The sequence below is a fragment of the Megalopta genalis genome, chromosome 1 (genome assembly GCF_051020955.1).
Source record: "Megalopta genalis isolate 19385.01 chromosome 1, iyMegGena1_principal, whole genome shotgun sequence".
Taxonomy (NCBI): Eukaryota; Metazoa; Arthropoda; class Insecta; order Hymenoptera; family Halictidae; genus Megalopta; species Megalopta genalis.
This window is the reverse complement of record NC_135013.1, coordinates 2391176-2414601: the sequence shown is the minus strand read 5'-3', so window position 1 is coordinate 2414601 and position 23426 is coordinate 2391176. Positions and strand designations below refer to the sequence as shown.

Here is a 23426-nt window from a genome sequence, read left to right as displayed (position 1 = left end):
TCTTTGTCTAAAACTGTGAGGACAGCACTGCTTACCTGTGAAGCGTCAACCAATCAGAGAAAAGCAGTGTCTGTACCTACCCTCATATTTTTAGGCGCTTTGTCTCCGACATCGCTCATTATAGTTCAGTATGCCGAGGTGCTATTGTATGTTGAAAACTTTGATTAGCGTACTTTTAGAATTTTGGTTATTTTAAGGGAAAATTCTCATCGTTTAATTATAACGGTAAAAAATTTACTTATGTCTTAGATAAACAATATTAGTGTAAGATGTCTACACTTTCCGAATGTAACCTTAAATATTTCGTTTTTGACAGTTGCATAAATTAGCAACAAATAGTGTCTATTGATTCTTATTTATCGATAGTTAATTATTGTCATTAAAAATGAGTGATTCCGAAGACGAGAATTATGTGGCCTTTGGTGTTCCTCTCGATCCTATAGACGAAGGTATTGTGAAGTGTTTCAAAACGGGACAGTACATGTGTAAAAAGATTTTTTTTACTATAGCTTATTTTCATTTGGAACTTGTACAGAGAATTTACCAAGAAAGAAACCTGTGACAATCGAGGAACAGTATGCATACGATGCACATGGTAGACGCAGATTTCATGGAGCATTTACAGGCGGTTTCTCTGCTGGATATTTTAACACTGTTGGTACCAGAGATGGATGGAGACCGCAACAATTCAAGTCTTCCAGAGCCAGTAAAGCAGAAAGTGTTACTCAACGACCTGAAGATTTTATGGATGAGGAGGATACAAGCCAATTTGGAATTGCTCCAAAAGGTATTCGTGCTACTAGTGATTATGTCGATCATGGACAAAGAGGAATAAAACGGGAGAGAACTACTCGCGATAGTAGTGGTCCCATTCCTGGTACTCCTGTATTAAAGGAACTTTTAAAACCTGCAAAGTAAGTAACTATTTAATTTAGGAGAAAACATATAAGCGTTAGTTTGAATAAATATTTCATTTAATCTTCAGAGATACAGTTGGTATTATGTTACTGAAGCAAATGGGCTGGAGACCAGGCCAGGGTATAGGATCCAGGCTCACTAAGAAAGAGAAAGCTAAAATTAGGAAAATAAATAACAAAATAAGAGCATTGAAGCAACAGTATGGTAAAGCTGGTTCTGGAACTAGTTCAGATGAATCAGAGGATGATTATGGGGATGTTACATTTGCTCCTGATGATTATGAACCATTTAGGTAATTTAAGATTCAGTATAAGGCTGCTTTGATAGATAATAATATTACCAATAGTGATATGGATATATTTTTTACAGATGTAACCCAAAAGATAATTATTTTGGTATAGGATACAGTGGATTAGACAGAAGAACAATACTTTCGGGGCACATCGATTTATTTGATACTCCTGCATTTAGTGTTCAAGAAAAGAATAAAAAATTATCAATACATGGCCAAGCGTTTGGCGTCGGCGCTTTTGAAGCCGATGATGAAGATATTTATGAAAGAGAGGACATGTCTCGCTATGATTTTTCGCTAGGACCAGAACGGAAAACTAAGTCAAGGTGGTCAGATGATAGCAGTTCAAAGAACTCTAACAATTGTCTAGAAGGTTTTGTGCCAGCAAAAAACAGATTGGAGCAGAAGAAGATTTATCCACCCCCAGAGTTGCCTAAAGATTATGTACCGATGCACGTGGTTAGAAAAAGTCGATTTTACCCACCGATTGAGAACATTCCTCGCACAGTAGAAAACGGGAAGCGTACAGATCTTACAGCTGCTGATAGGGCTAGGATATTGGAAGATACGCATACTGTTAAGAAAGTATCAGATACGCATCCGAACGCAGTGCCGTCGGTTGCTGCTAACATTATTTCTAAAACGTTAAATTTACACGGGAGACAAGCAGAAGAAAGACAAAAGTTAGAGAGTCAACAAGCTAAGGCAGCCACCTCATGGATGGACAAACTTAATGCTCAGAGTTTCGTTAAAGGAGGTATCGTTGGGCTTAGCAAAGAAGGAAGTTTAAAAAAGCTAGAAGAATTTAAAGATTCATCTAAAAACGATGAAGATCAAAATACAAACAGGCTGGAAGGAGATAGTTCCATGGAGAAAAGCACAGTAAAACCGTCTTTCGCAGATCCGGATAAGCAGAAACGCTTTGAACAATATTTAAACCTTTTGAAGAAAGGTGAAAAAAATAAGCTGGATAGTATACAACCATTATCAATGACCGAGTGGGACAGAGAACACGAACGAGAAGAATTTGAACAAGCAGTTAGATTGTTCGAGCAACCAACCAATGAATATGCCTTGAACAAGTTTACCCATGCCGCTGAGTCTACATGTATAGATACCGTTTCTGAAAAATGCAGTCAAGAAAACGATATGAAGCAAGCCGTAAAAATGAAATTGTTTGGGAAACTGACTAGAGAGCGGATAGAATGGAAACCTACGAGTATAGTCTGCAAGAGGTTCAATATTCCAGAACCGAAAGTCGGATGTGCTCAGCCTGAGCTGAAGAATAAAGCAGCAAAGTTTTCGATTTTCGATTCGCTCGATTTCAGCAATTCTTCGAAATTCTTGAAAGCAACCAATACTGTTCCAAAGCCGTTAGAGAATACTGATTTTGGATTGAAAGACAGAAATGTAACCAGCGGTGCAATTCCAGAGATAAAATTGCATAATGATGTATCTACCAACGAGATTCAAGAAGTAGAACTTGTATCAGAGAAAGTAAGAAATTTCGAGGCTTCTTATGAAAAAATCTTTGGCAAAGAAGTTCAAGAAACATCCCCTGCGATTTCTGAAGTGAAACAAAATTTAGACACTCAAATAGACTTGAATACTGTCCCCAAAGACTTGGAGATAGCAGCCACGAGTCTGGATGATAATAATACATTAAACCAGGTACCAAAGAATAAATCTGAAGAAAAGAAAGATCTTTTCAAAGCAATTTTCTTAAGCAGCAGCGAAGAATCAGATTCAGAGCCGGAAGAGAGCATAGACAGTGAGGCTGTAAAGTCAGTTCTAATTGGTAAACCTGCAGCTGAAGTGAATACAAAAAGAAATACTTCTCCACCGAGAGGAATTTTCGCCAAGCTAGATTTGGATAATCTTCTCTCCGGTTCAAAGGACAGCGAGCAAGCAAATAAAAATGGGAAGAACGAAATAGATGAAAATACAGAGTCTCATTCTGAAATAGGAATTGTACCGAATCAAAGCAATGACAGTAGTACGAATATCGAGGAGCCAATAATATTGTCAGACATGTATGGACCAGCCCTTCCCTCGAAACTCGTCAAAGTCGAAGATTCTATATCCGAAGCAACCAGTTCTCAAACCTTGAAACCTGTGTTCAGAAGTGTTGTAACAAAACCTAAGACGGACACAAAGATTTACGGAGTGTGGGTCGAGAAAAGAAAAGCGAAGAAAGTCAAGAAAGAGAAGAAGAAGCACAAGCATAAAGAACATAAAAGTTCGAAGCATAAGCGGAAATCGAAGAAGGAAAGACGTAGCAGTTCGTGAACCAGAAAATGAAACTGTAATATAGAAATAAAACGAGCAAAGATATTGTAATAATAACAGGCGCATTGTTTCTTTATTGTATGATTTTTCCTTGTCTGCAGCACTGTGTTTACATTTAATTAACAGTTTGAAAATGCTCCTGCAATTACAAGTACAAGTTTGTAATTACAATCAGTAAAGGCACATCCGATATGTACAAAAATATATATATATACAATGTGTGTGTGTGTGTGTATGTATCTATATATATATTTTTGTATATGCTCTAATACGCGAAATTGAGCAATCTTTATTTTCTCTTTAATCGTAGCGTCATTTGTTGTCAGACATTTGTACAATAACGTTGTACAATTACTTGCTCGATGTCATAGAGTTCCTTGAAGGTGGTCTGCTGTGATTTGTGGAGTTCAGCTTCTTTTCGACACTAAAAATACATATTAGATAAATTTTTTTTCACTTTCCCATTATCATGAAGTATTCTGTATCCATGCACATATATTAATGAACGTAATAATCGAGTAAAAGTTACTATTACTACAACTGTACGACAAAACTCGAGGAATATGATTTCTTCAGATACTCCAGCATGATTTGTACAATTTGTCCAGTTGTTATAAATAATTGTTATATATATATAAACTTTTTTTTATTTATGTCACAACGACTTCTCTCCACTTGTTAGATGGAAGTTGGTACGCACCTGCTACTTCTAGAACCTCTTTTGAACATGTCCGTTAATTTTTTCTTTAGATTTTTCTTCTCAGTCTTCTCGTTGATACTGGTCTCGGAACCGGACGTCTACAGAACGGAAAATTAATTTAATATATCGTTGAGCCGATCGTATAATTAATTTTTCTTGTTTACCTGAAGATCTATGGAAACATTTGGATCGTCCACGCTGGCCGATTTAGTCAACTTACTCGTGAGTTTCTTCATTAAACCTTTGCTATGTTTCTTATCTCGTTCTAACATTTCACTTTTTGTAGAACCAGTTGAGAGGCGACTGATTACGAACAAATAAAAAAGATTAATTATGTAAATACATTGAAAACTATTCTCGTTCATCATTATTACCTATCCACACTGGAATCTCTCTGCAAGCTCATAGTTCCGCCTTCAATATCCGAACTTTCTAGCGACTGCAAACTGGATAAGTTGCTATCGGTGCCCCATATACGTTGCGACTGACACATTAAATAAATGAATTAGGAATTCATACTTTCGATAACTAAAAGTAACATCATACAGGGTGTCCCGAAAATGTCTCGCAATCCGGAAATGGGAGGTTTCTGAGGTCATTTGAAGCAACTTTTTCCTTTGCGAAAATTTTCTCCGAGGCTTCGTTTACGAGTTATGAACGAAAAACACTGACCAATAAGAGGCGAGCTCAGCTGGCGTGCGGCGGCCCAGCCAACGAGTGCACGGAGCCCAGTTTCGCTCATTGGTTCGGCCGTCTCGCGCCAAATGATCTCGCCTCTGATTGGTCATTGTTTTTCGTTTAATAACTCGTAAACGAAGCCGCGGATCGCATTTTTACTAAGGAAAATGTTGCTTCAATGACCTCAGGAATCCCCTACTTTCGGATTGCGAGACATTTTTGGGATACCCTGTATGTACCTCTTCGTTCCGAGCTGTCTGTTCTAAAGATAAACTTTTCCTTTGCAATCGCGGCTTGGAACGGTTCGTTGTCACGCCTTTTCCCGGATCACTCTCTACGGACGTTGATCTGCGAGGTAAAGCATTCATTTATACAGTATAAGTACATGTTGCTCAGAACTCAGAACACAGCAATTATTTACAGTGACAGGTACCTTTTACCAAGTTTTTTCATCCGCATCACGTTCGTTTCATCTGCAGTTTTCTTTGAATCCTTCAACTCTCTGGCCACGTCCATTAATTTTTTAATAGTGTATTCCAACTTATCTGTCCTTTCACCCAGTTGTGAATTCGATCCTTATAAAAATAAAATATGTTCATATAACACAGATTAAACGTACTTTCAAGTTTATTTCGTAAAGGTTTAGTGTCTGTACCTCTTAGATCGCTCTTTGAGTCCAACAGTGGCGACGATTCTCTTGATTTTGGTCCCTACGTGACATTAATTATCTGTTACACATATTTCATTACTATATTTATATATCTATTTAGTTGACGTACCTTTAATCGCCTAGGCGGAGTGGGTGTGTATGTACTCGAAGTTCCGTTTTCAGCTATGCCGTTCAATTCAGGGAACAGTTTTGTTAAATCATTGACTTGTTGCAATAATACATTGATATTTCGTAATTCAGTTTGCTCTTGTCTAGATTTTTTCGTAATTGCATCTCTGAGCTCTTCTCGCTCCTTCTCATGTCGTTCCTTCTCGCGTCTCATTTTTTCATTACTGGTCCTCAATTTCGCGTGAGCATCCCTCAGTTCAAGTAAATCACATTGTAACTGCAAAACGAAATTTCTTTTAATATTCGTGACCGCTCAAAGACGAGAAGTTATACAAATGTATTAACTTCTAATAATTTCTTCCTGCTTTCTTCTTTCTCTTCATCGTATACTTTCTTCAACTGATCTTGTCGTCTCTTATTCTCCAAACGTTCCTTGGAACGTTCCCTCTCAATCTATTACAACAGTTTAAATTTAATTAATCGCTCGGTAATTCTATGAATCAGTATAACGATTATGCATACCTCGAACAATGTTTGTCGTAAATCTCTTGCTAAAGTAGCTGTTTCCTGCAGAAGCCTTTGGTGCTCTTCCCTCTCTTTTTGCCACGCTAATTCCATACGAACTTTCAAACCTGGAATTTTCGTTCTGCCACTTGTGAGTACTCGTTCTTCTTCCAGCTACAGGTGTAAATATAATAAAACGACCTGATCGAGAGAGTTTGATAAAATCAATCGTCCACGGTACCTCGTTAATTCGTGACTGAAGTTCAGATACTTTAACGTGACTGGCTGACTTCTCAGATACCAATTCAGCCTTCAGCCTAGAAGTTTCTAATCTTGCTTCAGAAAGTTCATCCTCCAGGCTGTTGATCTGTCTTTCTAGAATCAATTTGTTGGTACCGGATATTTCTTCCTCCTACATTCGTAATATACATTTCTATTAAATTTATATAGCTTGCATACAGTTAGCATACATGTTTGTCAATATGTAATTAATTTCGTGGGGTCATTGAAATCGATTACAGGAAGAACCAACCTCGTCAGACTTTCCGGAGGATACGTTCGAGTGTCTACTCCTTGCAGATTTCAGATCTGCGATAGTTTTTTGGGCGCCTTCAAGCATATGTTTATAAGTATCGCGTTCGCGTTTGTACCGAGACAGTTGGTTTTGGATAGTTTGGATCTCATCATTGATGGCGGTGATCCTATGTTCGTACCGCATTTTGCATTGAGCAAGGTCCGCCTTCTTCGATTTCTCCATGTTCTCCAAGGCGATTTTCAACTTTCGTATTTCGGATTCAAGCGCCATGGTGTCCGGAGTTATAGCTTGATGGATCTTCGAAACGGCTTCGTAATCTTTTAGCTTGTCCGAAAGATCATCATTCTGCGAAATACAAATTAACAAAACAATGATCGAGAACTACAATTGTAAATTTCAATTATAACCATAAGGTCTTAGCTTACTGCTTTTCTTATGTCTTCTAATCGCGTGACTAACGTATTGTTCTCTTTCTTCAAATTGCTAATATTATTGTTCAGGTCTGTTATTAAAGCTTTGTTCGGCAATTCGCTTTCCTTCAGTCGGCTCTGAAAGATGAACGTAAACGAAAGAGATTTTACAAATCTTAAAATGTTTAATATGTTCATTCATATAAAACATTGCTGCGTTTACCTCGAAGGTAGCTCTCTCAGACTTCCATTCACTCTCTTTCAATTTCAAAGATTGCCGTAAGGTCTCCAATTCCTTGCGAATGCCGCTCAATTCTATGTTTTGCTCTCTCAGCTTGCTACAAGCGAACGATTATACGTGTACTGTTAGTTACAACAGGTTTAAAAAATGTTGCGACGACATTCTATAACTTACTTATTAAGAGCCTCGTTATCTCCTTCAGACTCTTTCTTCAAATTCTGAAGCACGTTGTGCTTTTCACTGAGACTGTTGTACTCCTGTTGACCCTTCTTCAGCTCGTTCTCCAGATCTGTAATATAAGACACTGTTGTCTCATCCAGAGTGTTCAATCGAAATGATTTCAAGGGGTACACAGAATGACGTGAAGTCGGTTTTTGTAGGTGGATGCGTAGAGAATAAACACGGAGTACGACAGTATTATTTCGTGGGACGTTCACCATTATCACAGTAAAGAGACTTACTCAAAATCTTCTCGTTATACGTCTGTCTCATCTCGTTTATTTTCTTTGTATTCATTCCAGTCTTCTCCAACGAACTGATCTTCTTCTTCAGCTCGGCCACTTCGGACTCCTTCGACTTTTTCTCTTGATCGAATTCACGTTGCACGTTCTCCTTTTCTTTCTTCAGTTGTGACATTTCGGCCGTCATGTCATTTATCTTCGTAGCGTTCGAGGACTTTGCGTTCTCGAGTTCTTTCTTCAGCCGTTTCACTTCAGCGTCCAGCTTGGTCTTCGTTTGTTCAACCTTCGTTAAAAGAAAACTCGATATGAATACGAAACTCTATTTTTTTTATCTTACTGTTGAACTACTGATATAGAGTTTTGTCGACCAGCAGTGGTACTTGCTAATAAGACACTCACGGAAGACATCGACTGCGTCATTTTCGACTCCCTTTCCGTGTACGCTGACAAATCATCCTGTAATTTTTTACATCTGTCACGTTCCTGCGTCAGTTCCTTCTTCAGTTCAGTTATCGATTTCTCTAATTTCACTCCATCCTTCTCCGAAGACTTGGCCGTTTCTACAAAAGACCAACGGAGCTTTATAAAATCTTTACGATCGTTCGCTTTTATGCTATAAAAGAATACCTAAATCCTTCTTCAATTGAACAACTTCATTGTACACTTTCAATTTCTCTGCAGAAAGTGACAGAAGCTTTGACTTTAGTTTCTCTTTCTCTTCAGATAAGGATGACTTTTCGTCGTCCCATGCTTTTCTTTCCACATCCCTCAATGATGCAGCTTCGTCCAATTTCTTCTTCACTGAAACGTTCCAATATAATGTAAGAATCCAACGTAAGAAACAAAGGCTGATTAGGTCACTCACTGTTCTGTAGTTCTGCATTTTTATCATCTCCTTTCAGAGATGGCTGCGGCTTTTTCTTTTCTTTTTCATGGGACAGCTCTTTCGTCACAGATTCGAGCTTCTCTTTCAGTAATTCGTGCTCCTTTAGAAGTTCATCATACTTGCTGTGATCCTTGAATTTTAGTTCCTGAATGTCTACTTCTTTGCCCTCGGAAATATTTGTAAAAACAGTCATCATGTCTCCTAAAATATAAATAATATTTTTCTCAATCCATGTTCGTGCATAAAGCATAAAGTATCTTTCATGTAGAAAATTAGCATGTTCTTTGAATTAATATTAAAAGAATTAAACATTAATACGGGCACGCTATAAAATACGCCCCCGTTAAAAATTGAAAGAAACAAGTTTCAATTCGTCGAGCAGCGCAATCCGCTGAACGAGTCGCGTATTAATTAAGAAATTAATTATGTTCAAACGATTCAAGTACTCGTTGTTAGCCAATGGCGAACCTATTTCTTTCTCCATTTCGTCCACCAGTTTCTTCAATTGTACTTTGGTCGTGAAATCGGTTGCCTTTTTCTGCGGCCGATTTTGGAAATCGTTTTTAATCTTCTGCAAGGTCTCGTCGACCTTTTTCACCTGAAATTCGTTCACGGTTAACGTCGGCAATTTTTCAATCACGTCAATCCGTTCATCTATTCAGAAGCCGTTCTACCTGTTCATACTTCGTCTCCAGGGTTGTTTTTTCGGTCTCCAACTCCTCGACCTTACGCTCCACTTTTCTCAGCTTGAACGATAAAATTCGACAATTTTTATTCGACTGTTCCAAACTTTTTCGCAGACGGACGTACTCGTCCGCTTGCTCATCCCTTAAGAATACGAAATATTGGTGTATTATGCATTTCATTTAGTCGTCATAATGGTACAGCGTTACAGAACCGGATATCCATAAAAACGATCAACTAAGTATGTATACGGATGTTTACGCGAACTCGGTTTTTTTATTGCCGAGTTCACGGAACCGAAATTTATTCGGAAATTTATTTCCTTCGTTAAACGTTTTATAACACGCTCGAAAATCCACCGGACTCTTCGTTATATCGTACACTCGAGATTGTGCTAAAATTTTGTCGGCAATTTTGAATGTAGCTTGCTCAAAAATGCATAACGTACAGGGTGTCCCAAAAATGTCTTGCAATCCGGAAATGGCGGGTTTCTCGGATCGTTTGAAGCAGTTTCTTCCTTTACAAAAATTTTCTCCGAGGCACCGTTAACGAGTTATTAATGAAAAACAGTGACCAATAAGAATCGAGTACGACTGACGCGAGGCGGCCCGGCCAACCAGCGCACGAAGCCCAGTTCTGCTTATTATTGACTCGGTCGCCTCGCGTCAGTTGAGCTCGCCTCTCATTGGTCACTGTGTTTCGTTAATAACTCGTTAACGGTGCCTCGGAGAAAATTTTTGTAAAGGAAGAAGTTGCTTCAAATGACCTGAGGAAGCCGCCACTTTCGGATTGCGAGACATTTTTGGGACACTCTATATAATGTAATACGACTATGAAGTTGAAAAAATATAGTCCAAAGTGTTCGAGAGTTAATTGTGCAATTAATTCTCGACAATTTCGCTAATATCGTCAGATCATTGCAGACTTGTTTTACACGAGAAAGAATTCTTGAAAATCTTCTTTCAAAGGGAGTTACATAGTTGTATCCGGTTCCGTGGGACGAAGCGTGATCGAAGAGACGCGACAGACATATAATTACCTCTTTGTTAATTTCTCACGTACACAATCAATTAAATGGAAGCCGAAACGCTCGGAACGGTGCTCCGTTCGTGACGGAAACACGTTGGAAGCGCGCGAACATGTTCAGAAACATCGAAAGGGTTCGACGACAGTATAACGTTCCACATACTGCTCTCCTTCTCTCTCTCTTTCTCTCTTTTTATTTTTTTCATATCGAAAGTAACGCTATCTCGTCGCGTCGGTCTTGCTCGAATCAGGACTCCGATGTTCTATTTTTCGTTTCTCCCGTTTTTGGAAGATCCTTCCATTTTCCTCGATTCCGACCGCGAAAAATTCGATCCGAACGAACCGGAAAAATTAGCTCGGTTCTGTCTAAAACAGCCGGGAAACTCGTTATCTCGAGGCAACGAAACACCGGCATTCGGTCCAGTTTTGACGAAATGCAGCGACCATAGCTGTGTTGGAACCGTCTCCCGTCCAAACTCGTCGTCCTGCAACAATTCAGATGGCTCATTTCGCTAAACGTATCTCTGCATTCGGTTTTCATTGGTTTCCGTTCGCGCTGGTGTCCCGCCTGAGACTACAATCGACTCAGGTTTCGGTTTCTTTTTTATTCTTCTTTCTCTCCGTCTCTCTCTCTCTCTCTCTCTCTCTCTCTCTCTCTCTATTTTCTCTTTTCGTTATCTTTTCGTCTCTTTTCGGTTCGTTGCCCGATTTCGGAAACTGCAGTAAGTGGAAATCCACTGTTTTCGAGCCCCTTCAAAGTGTTCGTGTGCGTTTGTTCCTGTGCCAGGTACAATGCTGATCAGCCAAACACGTTAATGTTATTCATTTCGAGTGTTTTCAATAGTTTTTCTTTGGTCATTGGATCTCTTCGTTATGCATGACATTTCAACCAAGAACGAACACTTGAATGTCTCGCTCTTAATGGCACGAGAAAGGTTACAAACATCGTGCGAATTAGAATGACAAGGAGGATGCTGCCTGAATCAGGGCATCGACATTTCTTTTGCTACCAATTTATAACGAAACGGCGGAAAAGAATTTATTTGTTTAGGAAATGCATTCGTAACGTACCCCATATACCGTTAAAAATAAAAGAGATATTTAAGTGTTCGGCGTCAGGTGAAACGTCCTGCATGCAGGTGTCCCAAAAATGTCTCGCAATCCGGAAATGGCGGATCATTTGAAGCAGTTTCTTCCTTTACAAAAATTTTCTTCGAGGCACCGTTAACGAGTTATTAACGAAAAATAGTGACCAATAAGAATCGAGTACGGCGACGCGAGGCGACCCAGCCAACCAGCGCACGAAGCCCAGTTCCGCTCATTGGCTCGGTTGTCACGCGCCAGCTGAGCTCGCCTCTCATTGGTCACTGTTTTTCGTTAATAACTCGTTAACGGTTCCTCGGAGAAAATTGTTGTAAAGGAAGAAGTTGCTTCAAATGATCTGAGGAACCCGCCACTTTCGAATTGCGAGACATTTTTTTTAGACACTCTGTAGATGCGTAACACACGTGATGTTGGGTCATCAAACAGTTTCGGTTCTAGCAAGCTGACTCGGCCAGATCGGTCCGGACCTTTCTCAAGCAAACTGGCAAGTCAGAGACCTAGCATCGGAGAAGAATCTAAACACAAGATAGATCACACGTATGAATATAAACATTTACAGTTCCGTGTTTGTTGGTACAGCACGTAGCTCCTCGATCTTTTCTGGCTCTCGGCCTTCTTTTAGAAATTTTTCGTGATCGATGCACTCTTTCGGTGAACCAACGCTTCTATTTTAAGTTTCGATGTTGTAGGAAGTTCGATTCAACATGACTAGAACATGGGAAATAACATTTTAACGTCTTCAAGATCTCCTCGGCACCTTTTTATGGAAAGCAGTGCCACCCACGTTGGAAGATCGTAGTGTAGCATAATAGGCACAATAAAGTTTGGATAACTGACGCAGACTTTGAAGCTCGTTGCAACAGAATAGAACAATTCACTGTTTCCAATAAGTTCCTGAGGTCATTTGAAGCAACTTTTTCCTTAGCGAAAATGCAATCCGCGGCTTTGTTTACGAGTTATTAACGAAAAACGGCGGCCAATGAGAGGCCGCCTCGCGCCAGCCGTGCTCGCCTCTTATTGGTCAGTGTTTCTTCGTTAATAACTCGTAAACAAAGTCGCGGATTGCATTTTCGCTAAGGAAAAAGTTACTTCAAATGGTCTCAATATAACCCATTTCCGGATTACGAGACGTTTATTGAGATTTCCTGTATGTACAGTTGCGGATACAATATTTACGACCGGATTAGCACTCGAACCCCTGTTACTCGTCAATTTTTTCAGGTGTAAGATTTCTTTGAACGGTTCTGACCACGGTCTCGAGTCCTAATCCGATCGTAAATCAAAGTCATTGTCCGAAAAACCGATTTTACGACCTCAAAATACTGTGCCCACGCGTTATTCATCTAGCTAGGTGGTAGAAATGATAAATGACAGTTCATCGAGGCACTAGCTATTCAAAGTAGCTATTCAAAGTCAATTAGTAACATTGGCTTAACAAAAAGTAACAGCTTTCTATCGATGGTTATTGATAGAATCATAATTTTCATTTGCGTGTGATTCATCTTGTATTTACATTTCCGTCTAACCTCTTATTGAGACTGTGGGGAGGATGGGAGGATCAAGGGCTTAATTACCCGGCGCTAATTACGCAGTGACGAGATCAGTTGCATCCGCAAACACATGTATGTTATTCAGCAAAGAAAGAAACTGTACGCAACAGGCGAGTCAAGGTTCGCCGCTATGGATATAAGTTATTTATTAACTGGTTAATGAATACGAATTCAGGCAAACCTGTTAGTGATACACGGTTGTTGTAACTTTTGCCGACGACAAGAATGTCTGACGCGAATGCAGAAGCATGAATATTTTTTTACCGATTAATCGAATCTTTCTCTGGACTCGTAATTACAGATTATAGTCGATTAGATTCGAGAAGAAACATTTGTTTAAATGCGAACAATTTGACAGTTTATACGTCGCTCTAATTTGTATCGATTTATAAAAATAGTGAGAGGAGGACTATTGTGTATACAATTTGTTTAATTCACGAAACGATACTATCGGACTGCGGATTTTGACGTAGATTGTAAACATTTATACAACAGTTCGAATAAATTGAAATCAAAGAGTAAGAAATATACTTTATTATTCGATTGTTTTGTATTTAAATGTATGTAAAAATCCACAGTCTAGATATTATAAACGGACAAAACGAAGCCAAAGTGTACATGCGGAAAAAGGAAATGAAACTTTTATATTTACAGTTATGTATGCACGAACGAGGAGAAAGAGAATTACCTGAAAGTGTCCTGCAGCTCGTAAATTTCTTCTTCCAGTTGCCGTATCTCTTTCTTCATGTCCTCGTTCTCGTCCATTAAAGACTCGCATAGATTTTCCGCCGCTTTTAGCTTCGAGCGAAGTTCATCTTTCTCCCTGTCCCTTTCGCCTCTAAATGCCTTCGTATTCGCTTCTTTCTCCAGCTCTCTGATCTTCGTCATCAGACTGGTCTTTTCTTGTATCAAACCTGAACATCATTAACAGATATTAACAATCATCGGCTCTTGCATTTGAACAACTTATTAATTTTACGATTTCTCCTTCGGGTTCTATTATTTTCAATTTCTGTGAACAGCAAAGGAAATTGGTATTTCTTCCGTAGCGTCGCGCTCCGACGGTATCCCCATAACTGTTCGTATTTATCCCCGCTATCGTCGCACAGGCAGTGCTCTCAAGGCTTTTGGGAAAAGAAAAGACGACGAGCAAGGGAGACAGAGCCAAAAGAGGGGGAGAGTGTGCGACTACTCGCGTAAATGCAACGCTATCTTTATTTGTCTGCGACCGTGACGCAGCACCAATGAGGACAGCTCATTGTCGGCCAATGAGGCCAAAAGGCGTAGCAGTTTCCGTGGTTTCCAAGATTCTGTCGTATCTCCCGCGTCGCGTGACGTTACAGAGGAAATACTGTACTCCCGTTTTCCCTTCAGCCCTGCCGCTCGTACCTTCGTTTTTCTTTTGCAACTTTTGTACTTCGTTCGGCGAAGATTTGCTCGATATTGTTTCCATGGTGGACAACCGTCTCATCAGTATCTCACTTTTCTCTTTCTCCGCTTTCTCGCATCGCGTTTGCAATTCGCTTACTTGGAACTTCAACCTCGCCAACTCGCTCTGTTCGCAATAAAATTCTGTGTTAGTCAAAATAGCCGATAATGTGATCCGTGAAACTAAAATAAACGATACGATTAAATATATTCGTCGGAAAGAACGAATCGAAGCGGAACGGTGTATCTTAACAGTGTTATCTGTTTTCTGTCATCACCTCTTCCGTCTGGCAATCATCGTTCTGTACAGGATTCTTCGGCGTCCGAGATTTCTTCACCTGGATACGAATAAATATATATTTTCATAATTCATCATTAACGTCTTCTAGACTTAAAAATCAGGGGCAGATCGTCGAAAGATACGTAATCTCTTTCGCGCTTTAATCAGCAATCTATTCTAGAAGATATAAGCCAAGAGACGAATTCGATAATCGATATCGGTCATACCTGAATTATAAATTCGACGTCGTTTGCAGAGGCGCTTTGGTTGCTGTTATCAATGACCTCTTTGATTTGCAATTTCGACGGTCTTCTGGCTGTAAACACGTTACACAAGTAGCACGTTAGAGGTAAATCGTGTAAAAAAATTACCGATGCAAATGCCGCGGGCGATTAGCAAACTATGCTGAGCGACATTTCTTACGTAAACTGCAAAAAGATGTTTACACGAACGCAATTATGTACCTTCCTTCCTTTCCTCTTCCTTATCGATCGCAGACAGATCCATGAGCGACGTCCATCCGGCTGCTGCAGCCGACGTTTCGTTGCTATTCTTGAAATCGGCTTTCGCCAAATTCGTCGCGGACGACCAAACTCTTTTGCCATTTTCCGCGGATCTAGGCATGCAAAATTGCAACGATGTAAACAAACCGCCGTTTACACGAGGCATATATTATACAGGGTGTTCCAAACATATCTCGCAATCCACTGTTTTTCGTTAATAACTCGTTAACGGTGCCTCGGAGAAAATTTTTGTAAAGGAAAAAGTTGCTTCAAATGACCTGAGGAATCCGTGACTTTCGGATTGCGAGACATTTTTGGGACACCCTGTATATTGTAATTTATAAAATCCAAAGAATATGCGTCTATTAAACTTTTTGCCGTGTTTCCGTGGTCCTCTTCAACTCACCGGCCCGACGATTGCTCGTACGAAAGACTCGGTGTGGAGGACGTGATGTCCCTCAGACTATCCCTTTTACCACCATGTTCCTTGTAATCCCTGGAAAAATGTCTGTTGATTATCCTTCGCATGCGTTACCAATTTTACCGGTGATTTATACCGATCGATATCGTTTATTTTTCTTTGGTAATTTAAACGAAGATCTTGTAATACCTGAAGCATCTCTTGCAGCGAGTCGGCCATCGCACTTGAGGATGAAAGCCAAGGGGGCAGAGGGGATCGCCTTTCTTCGAGGAATACATGTGGTGCATTCTGCGTGGGAACATTGAAATATCAATTGACGGAAATGATTCGTGTTGCCGCTTGCAGTTTACACAGAGACGACAAGTACTGTATGATAATAATTCATGATACATATGTAGTTAGAAGTCACAGAAGAAGGCTTATACTTCGTCGAAGAATGAAGTGCACAGGCGAGGATAGCTTGTAAATATGTATGTTATTTACGAAGAGCCCATCGATCATTAGACATTGAACATATGAATATCCGTGTGCATAGAAACGCTTTCACATTTACATATTCATTTCGGCATTTCCTGAAGTTAATGTTCGTACCCGGACATTTCAAGGTGGTAGAACATGCTTAGGAAGACAAATGGTGTTTTTAAAGAAGAAGAAACAGAACGTCGATGTAATTATTAGTTTGCCGTGACATTCGTTATTGTTCGATTATTTTTGGCTCTCCGCCGATGCCGGGTCTCCTCGATCGGTGAACTATAATTTGAACAGTTCGTATCAATACTGGAAAATATTGCACGAAGATAAGTGCAATATTGTAACGTCGGTCACGAATGACCCGGCGTCGGTGTTCTGCGTCGTTCTTGCAGGCTGCTCGAGGGTTAACCCTTTTCGGACGAAGCCGCTCGACGGGTATTGCGTCGCTGTGGACGACAGGTATTAGATATAAAATAAAAATGTTATAAGATATAATTACATTATTATAAGATTATAAATATGTAGAAAACTTTGCTGGTTTCTCTGGTAGTGACACAGAAAGACTGACTCGTCAAACTGAAATTCGTTTTGAACCTACGGTTAAATTAATAAATTTATATTAATAATTAACGCTATGCCGTCCGCAGATCTTAGATATGATTCTTTTGTTTGACGTCGGCATAATAGCTTGGAAATTTTAGATTTAAAAAAAAATTTCGAAGATGGCGGTAATATAAATTCCTAAAATTAAGATAAGTCGTCGAAGAATTTTCGTACTTAATTCTTAGTTAAATAAGCACAATGCTATAGTTGGTTTGCTGCCTTTTAACACCCAAGAAATATAATTCAAATGTTATTTCAGTTTTTTAAAATGGCACCAAAATGGTACCACCGGCATACAACAGATAGTTTCTGCATGGCATCAGCGTGGTGCCACCGGACGGCATAGTGTTAATAAATTAATAAAAAAAAAACGGTAAGAAGACTTGGGCGGCTATTTGCCGACACTCGTCCGCAAAGGGTTAATACGTGACGGAGCACGGAGGGAGCGAAAGGGGGGGGGGGCAGACATCACGGATCACGACGAGAATGCACGAAGAATGTTCCTGGAAAGCTGCGTACCACCGTATACGAGACGCGGGAGATTTGTATTGCTGCGAATCGAAAATCTGGGCGAAAGATTTCCGGCGCAGGGCATATCTCGTTGCGAGTGTCACACGCGGCGATCTAACAATCGAGCCCTTCCCGACTCTAAAAGCTAGAAAGCCGGCACGGGTGGACCTAGAAACGAAACCTTGAATTAATAGGAGAGACGCGTGTTTCGCAACGCGTCAGCCAACTTGGCTTTCTGCGGAACGCGAAATAGTCGACGACGCGCAAATGAATTCTCGAATCGCGCGCTCTTGATTTCAAGTACATAATTTTAAATACTAATATTTTGAGACCTCGGATTTTGAAATAGCCTGTAACAATCGCTGCGCTAATTTATCTACGCGAATTATCCTCGTCGACATCGAAAGCCAACGACTCCTATTTATAGTAAAAACGAACAATTAGTTTTTCTGTAAAAAGACGCTTATTTCCGTTAATTGTGTGTACACGCGACAGCGTTATCTGCCACCGACGTATCGAATTCGTTGTCGATAATACAACGTTCGGTGAACGCTGAACGGAACGAATAAATTTCACGTCGTACAGCTCAACACATTATCATATCATCGACATCGATTAAATCTGTCCGGACTTTACGACGTTCGAAAGCCAACCCCGAATTACGTATTCGCGTGTTGAAAAGAAAAAAGAAGAAAAGAAAAAAACGCGCGAATTTCAAGCAGATCCACGTCGCTTCTCCGCCGCTTATAACAGAATCAGATCGAATTAAATTAAATCGCGCGATAGAGTCCAATTGTCTCTCTAGACTCGTTCGACCCACGCGAGCCTCGTTGCAGTCTTCCAAAAATACAAGAGCGCAATACACATCGAGTCCCGAATTCCGTATCAAAACTAGCATCCTCCTCTGTGCGCACAAAACGATTTCGACTTTATCCTCGTGCCCGGGAACGACGGTGAGAACCGAATCCCGTTCGCGTCGATGTTGCTCGCTTCGACGAATTCCGGGGGGAGAGATCCGTCGAAATTCGTTGCGCGAGACAAAGCGCTTGAGTAACCGTGAAATCGATTGCCGGATCCCGGTCAGAATCTTACGCAATTAGGTATTGACTGGTATGTACTTACTTCGATCGATGTTAACCCAAATGCAGCAGCAAGCGGTCACGATTAAATTTATCCGGCACGTCGTTAAGAACGGTCGCGCACGGCGTATGGGATCGCACCTTCCATACCGGGCGAAGAGGACGGGCCCGGCAATCGCATATCAAACGAACGAACGTTAGGGAACGAACGATCGATCGATCGTGAACGGCACACGGCCGACTATCACGCGGCGATCTCACAAAAATTCCGGATACAGTTTCCACGATCGGTAAGACTCGGCTGGGCCCGAGGAACGTTTACATCTTTCGACGGTGTCTCCGCGCGCACCCCCGGGGTAATAGTTCTTCTTTTCGCCTATTTCCTTCTTTTCTCCCTTTCTTTTCGCCTCTCGTTACCCGCGACAGCCGCAACGTCGATAGACGTCACTAATAGCACTGACACGATGCTGCTATTACAGGGGTTAGGCCGTTACTCGAACTCAGGGCCCGTACGTGCGTGTGGTAATTTGGAGGCTGGCCAGGGTGTATATTTATCTCTAGCTATAAATATAGTACATACGCTTTTCCTGCGAGTGTACCGCGTTTGCACGTGTGCGTGCGCGGGCCTCAGGATATCCTAGAAAATCGGCGCGTCGGTAGACAGACCAGTGCCAGAAACTGGCGTCCGTTCGGATGAATTATCACCGAGTCCAGTTTCAGACGGTGCTTTACTGCGCACCGACTATGTACATACCGTTTTCTTTTTTTCTACGAATCATTCTGGGAATCGCTCGCACGTCATCTCTGATATATTGGATTTTGTCCTTCCGAAGGATGCTGCGACTCGGACCGCTTACGAGATTACAATCGAACATCGATACACGTCGATACAACGATATTTAGAGCTACACGCGTTTAACGAATTAAGTGCGGCGACTATGCGAAAGTCTGGCGCATTCTGACACAAAGTTATGGGATACATCGATGATCTTATGATATATAAGCTTGCTTCGTCTTATTGGGAATGAACTTTTTTCGATCGAAACTTTCGGACGAACTATACGAAATTTTTTAAATTCTTTTCGACTACCGTAGTTGCTAGCTTGTTCATGCTGTAGTCGTGATAAGAACTATTATCCAAGAAAAAGATTGTTGGAGATCACGGGATGGAGAGGAACAAGTGGAAAACAAAATGAGTGGGTTGAATTGGTATTGAGAAAAAAGAAGTACGGAGACGAAATTAAAATGAAGACGGAACAGTCGAAGTACAAGGGTTTATACAAAACGATACTGGCGAGACAGAGACCATAATGTTTAGTAAAAATGAAAAGAAAAATGAAATATCATATACAAAAAAACAACAAAAAGAGTACTACTACTACTACTACTAATAATATTAAGACAACAGAAAAGCAAGGATCATAATGAAATCGACTTTACTAAATTAAATTAACAACTTAAAGTGTATCGTTTTTCCATGTTATGCATAATTAATGAGTTCAAAATGTTTTATGCAGGAATGACCATTTTAATGACTTTAGACGTACGACACAATTGACTTTCATGATTACTTTCCGTATTAATCTTTATTTCAAGTACAGTTTAAAGTTTAAATTATCACATTAGCGATAAAAGAGCGATACCGAAGTGAGAAATTTCAATTCAGGCCGTAAACGTTATTTTTAGCTTAATGCTTCTTTTTTGTTTAAAAATTGTTTCGTTTAACTTGAACTTGTCAGGGGAATGTTTTGAATTGTAAACAACGTGCGGTTATTTTCGGACGATAACAATATGACGACAGCAGCAGTTATCGTTATGGACATTGGGATAAACAGGTGATAAAAATGTTACTTAGAAGTAAAAAGACATATTTGTTTAAAATATTAAACAACATTTATTTTTTTTCATAAAAATATTTCGGTAATAAGTATACAAACCTACACCTGCTTAACAAAAATTCTGTATAATATTGTAATTGCACCCTGTTTCTTCTACCTATCATTCAATAATTCAATAGTAATAACTTTAATCTTATATCGTTAAAAAACATCAAGAAAAAGTTAAAAAAACGTTTTGTTGCTTAATTCCTAAATGTATCTCTGAAATACAAATGATAAAAAATATAAAAAGTGATGTATATCCATAACATTTGAGGCCATAAGTGCAAAAGAGTACCAAAATCACTTTACATAATGCACTTTGTAATATTCTTCGAATATTATTTACTTATAATAAATTTTTAGCACTCGCGTCTTTATGACACTTACAGCCTCGTTTAATTATGAGTGGAGTATAACAATGTATTTATACTATGCACAATTCAACAAAAAATATAACGCTAATGGACTCACAATATTCAAATACACAAAACATAAATTTTGCTTAAATTATAAATACAATTTGACCAAGAATTTAGTACGAATTGATTTTGATTATAGATGTCCATTTACTATTGAACAATTGTCTTAGGCAATAGTAACGTTACTATTTAGAAAAATAGAATACAGTACGTCAACTATGTAATTGTATATAAAAAATTGTAGAACCTTCAACATTTTCTACTAAAGATATGTATATTATGCAACAGGAATGAGTGTAACGTAGTTTTATGCAAGCTTCCAACTTTGATATTTTATCGAGACTATATTTATGTCATTCTCGATGTCAGATCGTGGAACCTCTAGAAGAATTTCAACATTTCTTTACCTTACAATTTCGAACGGAGAAGTTCAATCTTTTTAGCGGCGCGTTTTTGTAAATCAATTAATTTCATTGCTAATCCCATATTGCCTTGGATCTTAACTTTTCCTTGGAAAAAGGCTTTTTGCGGGTTCAACTTTCCAGATATAAAATCGGTGATGTCGTTATCGTTAATCATAATCATAACATCTGGTTTAGTCTCCCCGTAATACTCAACCTTTCCTTTTCCGTTTTTGGCGTCCACAATCCAAATACCTTCTTCGCCGCCCGTTCCTTTTGTTACTTTAAACCCGTATATTCCACGAACTCGATCAATCAAACCATCTTCATCTTCTTGCATTGCGATTTCTAATATCTTGAATAACGAGTGTGCTTGGAAACCTTCTGGATTGGCCCGTCCGCTTACATTATTTTTCTTTACACCTTGTTGATTTCCAGGGAAACCTAATTTGTACAGAGCAACCACAACTGCTCCACCTAAGCCTATATTGTGCTGCAGCGCAAGCTTTGCATTTGGCACTTGTCTTTTACCAGCTAGACCTCGCAATTGCCAGCACAATTCAGTGCACTGTGCTAGCCCTGTGGCTCCCAAGGGATGTCCCTTCGAGATTAATCCACCGCTAGGATTTACTACATATTTTCCTCCATATGTGTTATCACCAGCATCAACCATTTTACCACCTTGGCCAGGTGCACAGAGGCCTAATGCTTCATAGGTGATAAGCTCATTGGTCGAGAAGCAATCATGCAATTCCACAACATTTACGTCAGTTGGTTTATAAGGACATTGAGTGAAAACCTTGTCAGCTGCATTCTTTGTCATATCATAGCTATAAAAAAATAAAGTTATTATTTGTATTTGTTCTTATAAGTCTCACACTTTAAATTTTGCAAAAATATTCGTATTTCTATACCCAATAAGTTTTATGGCACTCTTTTCCGTGAATGTAGATGATAAGTCAGTAGACATTTCCATAGCTACTATCTCTACTGCTTGAGATTCAAGCTTATTTTTATGGACAAAGTCCTCATTGGCAAGAACTACGGCTGCTGAGCCATCCGATGTTGGACAACACTGAAGCTTGGTCAGTGGTCCAAATACTTTTGGAGCATTCATTATTTGTTCCAAAGTATATTTATCTTGGAATTGAGAGTATGGATTATTCACAGAATGTAAATGATTTTTATAGGCAATCTTTGCAAAATGCTCGAATTTGGTGCCATACTTCTTCATGTGCTCAAGTCCTGCATTTCCAAACAGCTGTGCAGTAATTGGACTCTCGTTTATACCTGCAATTACATAACGGCAAAAACAAATGGAAGAAAATAAAAATGAATAGACCCATTCAAACTCGTAAATAAAAAAAAAGAAACAATTTTGTACCAGCAATGTCAGCCATGACTTCTACATGCTTATCCATAGGATTGGTACGATCTGTGAATTTTGACATTAAAGAGCCCCGTTCCATTTTTTCAAAGCCAAGAGCTAATGCACAATCGACGGAACCGCTGTCAATTAGCTGTTTAGCCATAAGTAAAGCTGTGGAACCAGTCGAACAATTGTTATTTACGTTATATATGGGACAGCCAGTAATTCCAACTTCATAGAGTGCCCTTTGACCACAGGTGGAGTCTCCATAAACGTAACCAACACACGCAGCTTTTATCGTGTTGTAGGAAATTCGTGCGTCTTGCAGTGCCTTTGTCACAGCCTCCTTTGCCATTTCTGGATAATCGACGTCATCTCTCCTACCTGGTTTTTCGAATTTTGTCATGCCGACACCAACAACGTAAACTTTCTTCGGTGACATCTTGAAAGAACTTGATCCGAAACAGAGAAAGTGAAATCAGTATGGAAAATAACACGCGAAGTTAATGCTTGCGCCAGTGTACTCTTAACTAAACTGATTATACGAGCCTCGTATTAATAAATATTGAAGATAAAAACTGACCTTTAATCCTATCCGCAGTATCTAATCACAAAAAAGGTGCAAATCAAATTGAGGAATGACACAGCTAATTCTCAACTAGTACTGCTACGCTCGGCTTACGGAGCGCGAATAATCACGGAGAACAGCGGAGAAATCACAATCGCAAATTCGGTAGGATAACATTGTTGCGTCGATTTAGTTCCTAATTCTCCCGTAGATGTCGCCATGCGCTTCACTTTGTAGCTTCGATGTACTGTAGATATTGCGTGTAGATATGGACCACGTCCTCAGTGCGCAGGCTCTATTACCAACTGCTAGACTCAACGCGGCAAACAGGACCATTTGAACTTTAAATAAATAATGTAAACCATTATCGAGTGAAGCTTATAAACGTGTAAACGTACAAACGTTATCGACGTAATGAGAACGGAAATTTTATCGAAC

At 39.7% G+C, this 23426-nt stretch overlaps 3 protein-coding genes across 6 annotated transcripts; 1 reads left to right on the top strand and 2 right to left on the bottom strand.

Annotated features, from left to right (window-relative positions):
* Nucleotides 1-87: 87 nt before the first annotated feature.
* LOC117223590 (G patch domain-containing protein 1 homolog) lies at nt 88-3556 on the top strand. Its single transcript, XM_033475951.2, has 5 exons — nt 88-225; nt 317-449; nt 536-914; nt 986-1210; nt 1288-3556. The coding sequence occupies exons 2-5, from the start codon at nt 386-388 to the stop codon at nt 3497-3499; spliced, it is 2880 nt and encodes a 959-aa protein (XP_033331842.2). The 5' UTR covers nt 88-225; nt 317-385; the 3' UTR covers nt 3500-3556.
* Nucleotides 3543-18850, bottom strand: LOC117223587 (uncharacterized). 3 transcript variants are annotated; one of them, XM_033475945.2, is made up of 30 exons: nt 18395-18850; nt 17282-17440; nt 15878-15976; nt 15674-15763; nt 15229-15380; nt 14992-15080; nt 14763-14822; nt 14446-14611; nt 13745-13970; nt 9367-9520; nt 9161-9290; nt 8672-8893; nt 8434-8607; nt 8206-8366; nt 7807-8089; nt 7520-7649; nt 7328-7442; nt 7120-7242; nt 6692-7039; nt 6401-6571; nt 6178-6333; nt 6001-6108; nt 5657-5932; nt 5533-5587; nt 5311-5452; nt 5117-5225; nt 4574-4683; nt 4364-4502; nt 4200-4297; nt 3543-3923 (listed from the first exon to the last, which is right to left on the bottom strand). In XM_033475945.2, exons 3-30 carry the CDS (start codon nt 15973-15975, stop codon nt 3851-3853), a joined length of 4158 nt encoding a protein of 1385 aa, XP_033331836.2. In that variant the 5' UTR covers nt 15976; nt 17282-17440; nt 18395-18850; the 3' UTR covers nt 3543-3850. The 3 variants fall into 3 exon arrangements, with proteins under 3 accessions (XP_033331836.2, XP_033331834.2, XP_033331837.2); XM_033475943.2 differs by having other exon boundaries at nt 7520-7634; nt 18395-18849; XM_033475946.2 differs by lacking the exon at nt 17282-17440.
* A 1371-nt stretch (nt 18851-20221) lies between these two features.
* Nucleotides 20222-23160, bottom strand: ScpX (Sterol carrier protein X-related thiolase). Of its 2 annotated transcripts, XM_033475959.2 has the most exons (4): nt 23004-23160; nt 22436-22872; nt 21966-22341; nt 20222-21881 (listed from the first exon to the last, which is right to left on the bottom strand). In XM_033475959.2, the coding sequence occupies exons 2-4, from the start codon at nt 22860-22862 to the stop codon at nt 21059-21061; spliced, it is 1626 nt and encodes a 541-aa protein (XP_033331850.2). In that variant the 5' UTR covers nt 22863-22872; nt 23004-23160; the 3' UTR covers nt 20222-21058. The 2 variants fall into 2 exon arrangements, with proteins under 2 accessions (XP_033331850.2, XP_076374922.1); XM_076518807.1 differs by lacking the exon at nt 23004-23160 and having other exon boundaries at nt 22436-22960.
* Between the last annotated feature and the right edge of the window lie 266 nt (nt 23161-23426).

What these genes read in the sequence shown, in the direction of transcription:
- LOC117223590 (XM_033475951.2), top strand. Translation starts at nt 386, where the DNA reads ATGAGTGATTCCGAAGACGAGAATTATGTGGCCTTTGGTGTTCCTCTC. An exon ending in TCTCGATCCTATAGACGAAG is followed by an intron (nt 450 to 535) that starts GTATTGTGAAGT and finishes GAACTTGTACAG; the next exon opens with AGAATTTACCAAGAAAGAAA. An exon ending in GAACTTTTAAAACCTGCAAA is followed by an intron (nt 915 to 985) that starts GTAAGTAACTAT and finishes TTTAATCTTCAG; the next exon opens with AGATACAGTTGGTATTATGT.
- LOC117223587 (XM_033475945.2), bottom strand. Translation starts at nt 15,975, where the DNA reads ATGCACCACATGTATTCCTCGAAGAAAGGCGATCCCCTCTGCCCCCTT. An exon ending in GAGCTGCAGGACACTTTCAG is followed by an intron (nt 9,521 to 13,744) that starts GTAATTCTCTTT and finishes CGTATTCTTAAG; the next exon opens with GGATGAGCAAGCGGACGAGT. An exon ending in AGAGATTCCAGTGTGGATAG is followed by an intron (nt 4,503 to 4,573) that starts GTAATAATGATG and finishes GTTCGTAATCAG; the next exon opens with TCGCCTCTCAACTGGTTCTA.
- ScpX (XM_033475959.2), bottom strand. Translation starts at nt 22,862, where the DNA reads ATGTCACCGAAGAAAGTTTACGTTGTTGGTGTCGGCATGACAAAATTC. An exon ending in AGTCATGGCTGACATTGCTG is followed by an intron (nt 22,342 to 22,435) that starts GTACAAAATTGT and finishes ATGTAATTGCAG; the next exon opens with GTATAAACGAGAGTCCAATT. An exon ending in AGTGCCATAAAACTTATTGG is followed by an intron (nt 21,882 to 21,965) that starts GTATAGAAATAC and finishes ATTTTTTTATAG; the next exon opens with CTATGATATGACAAAGAATG.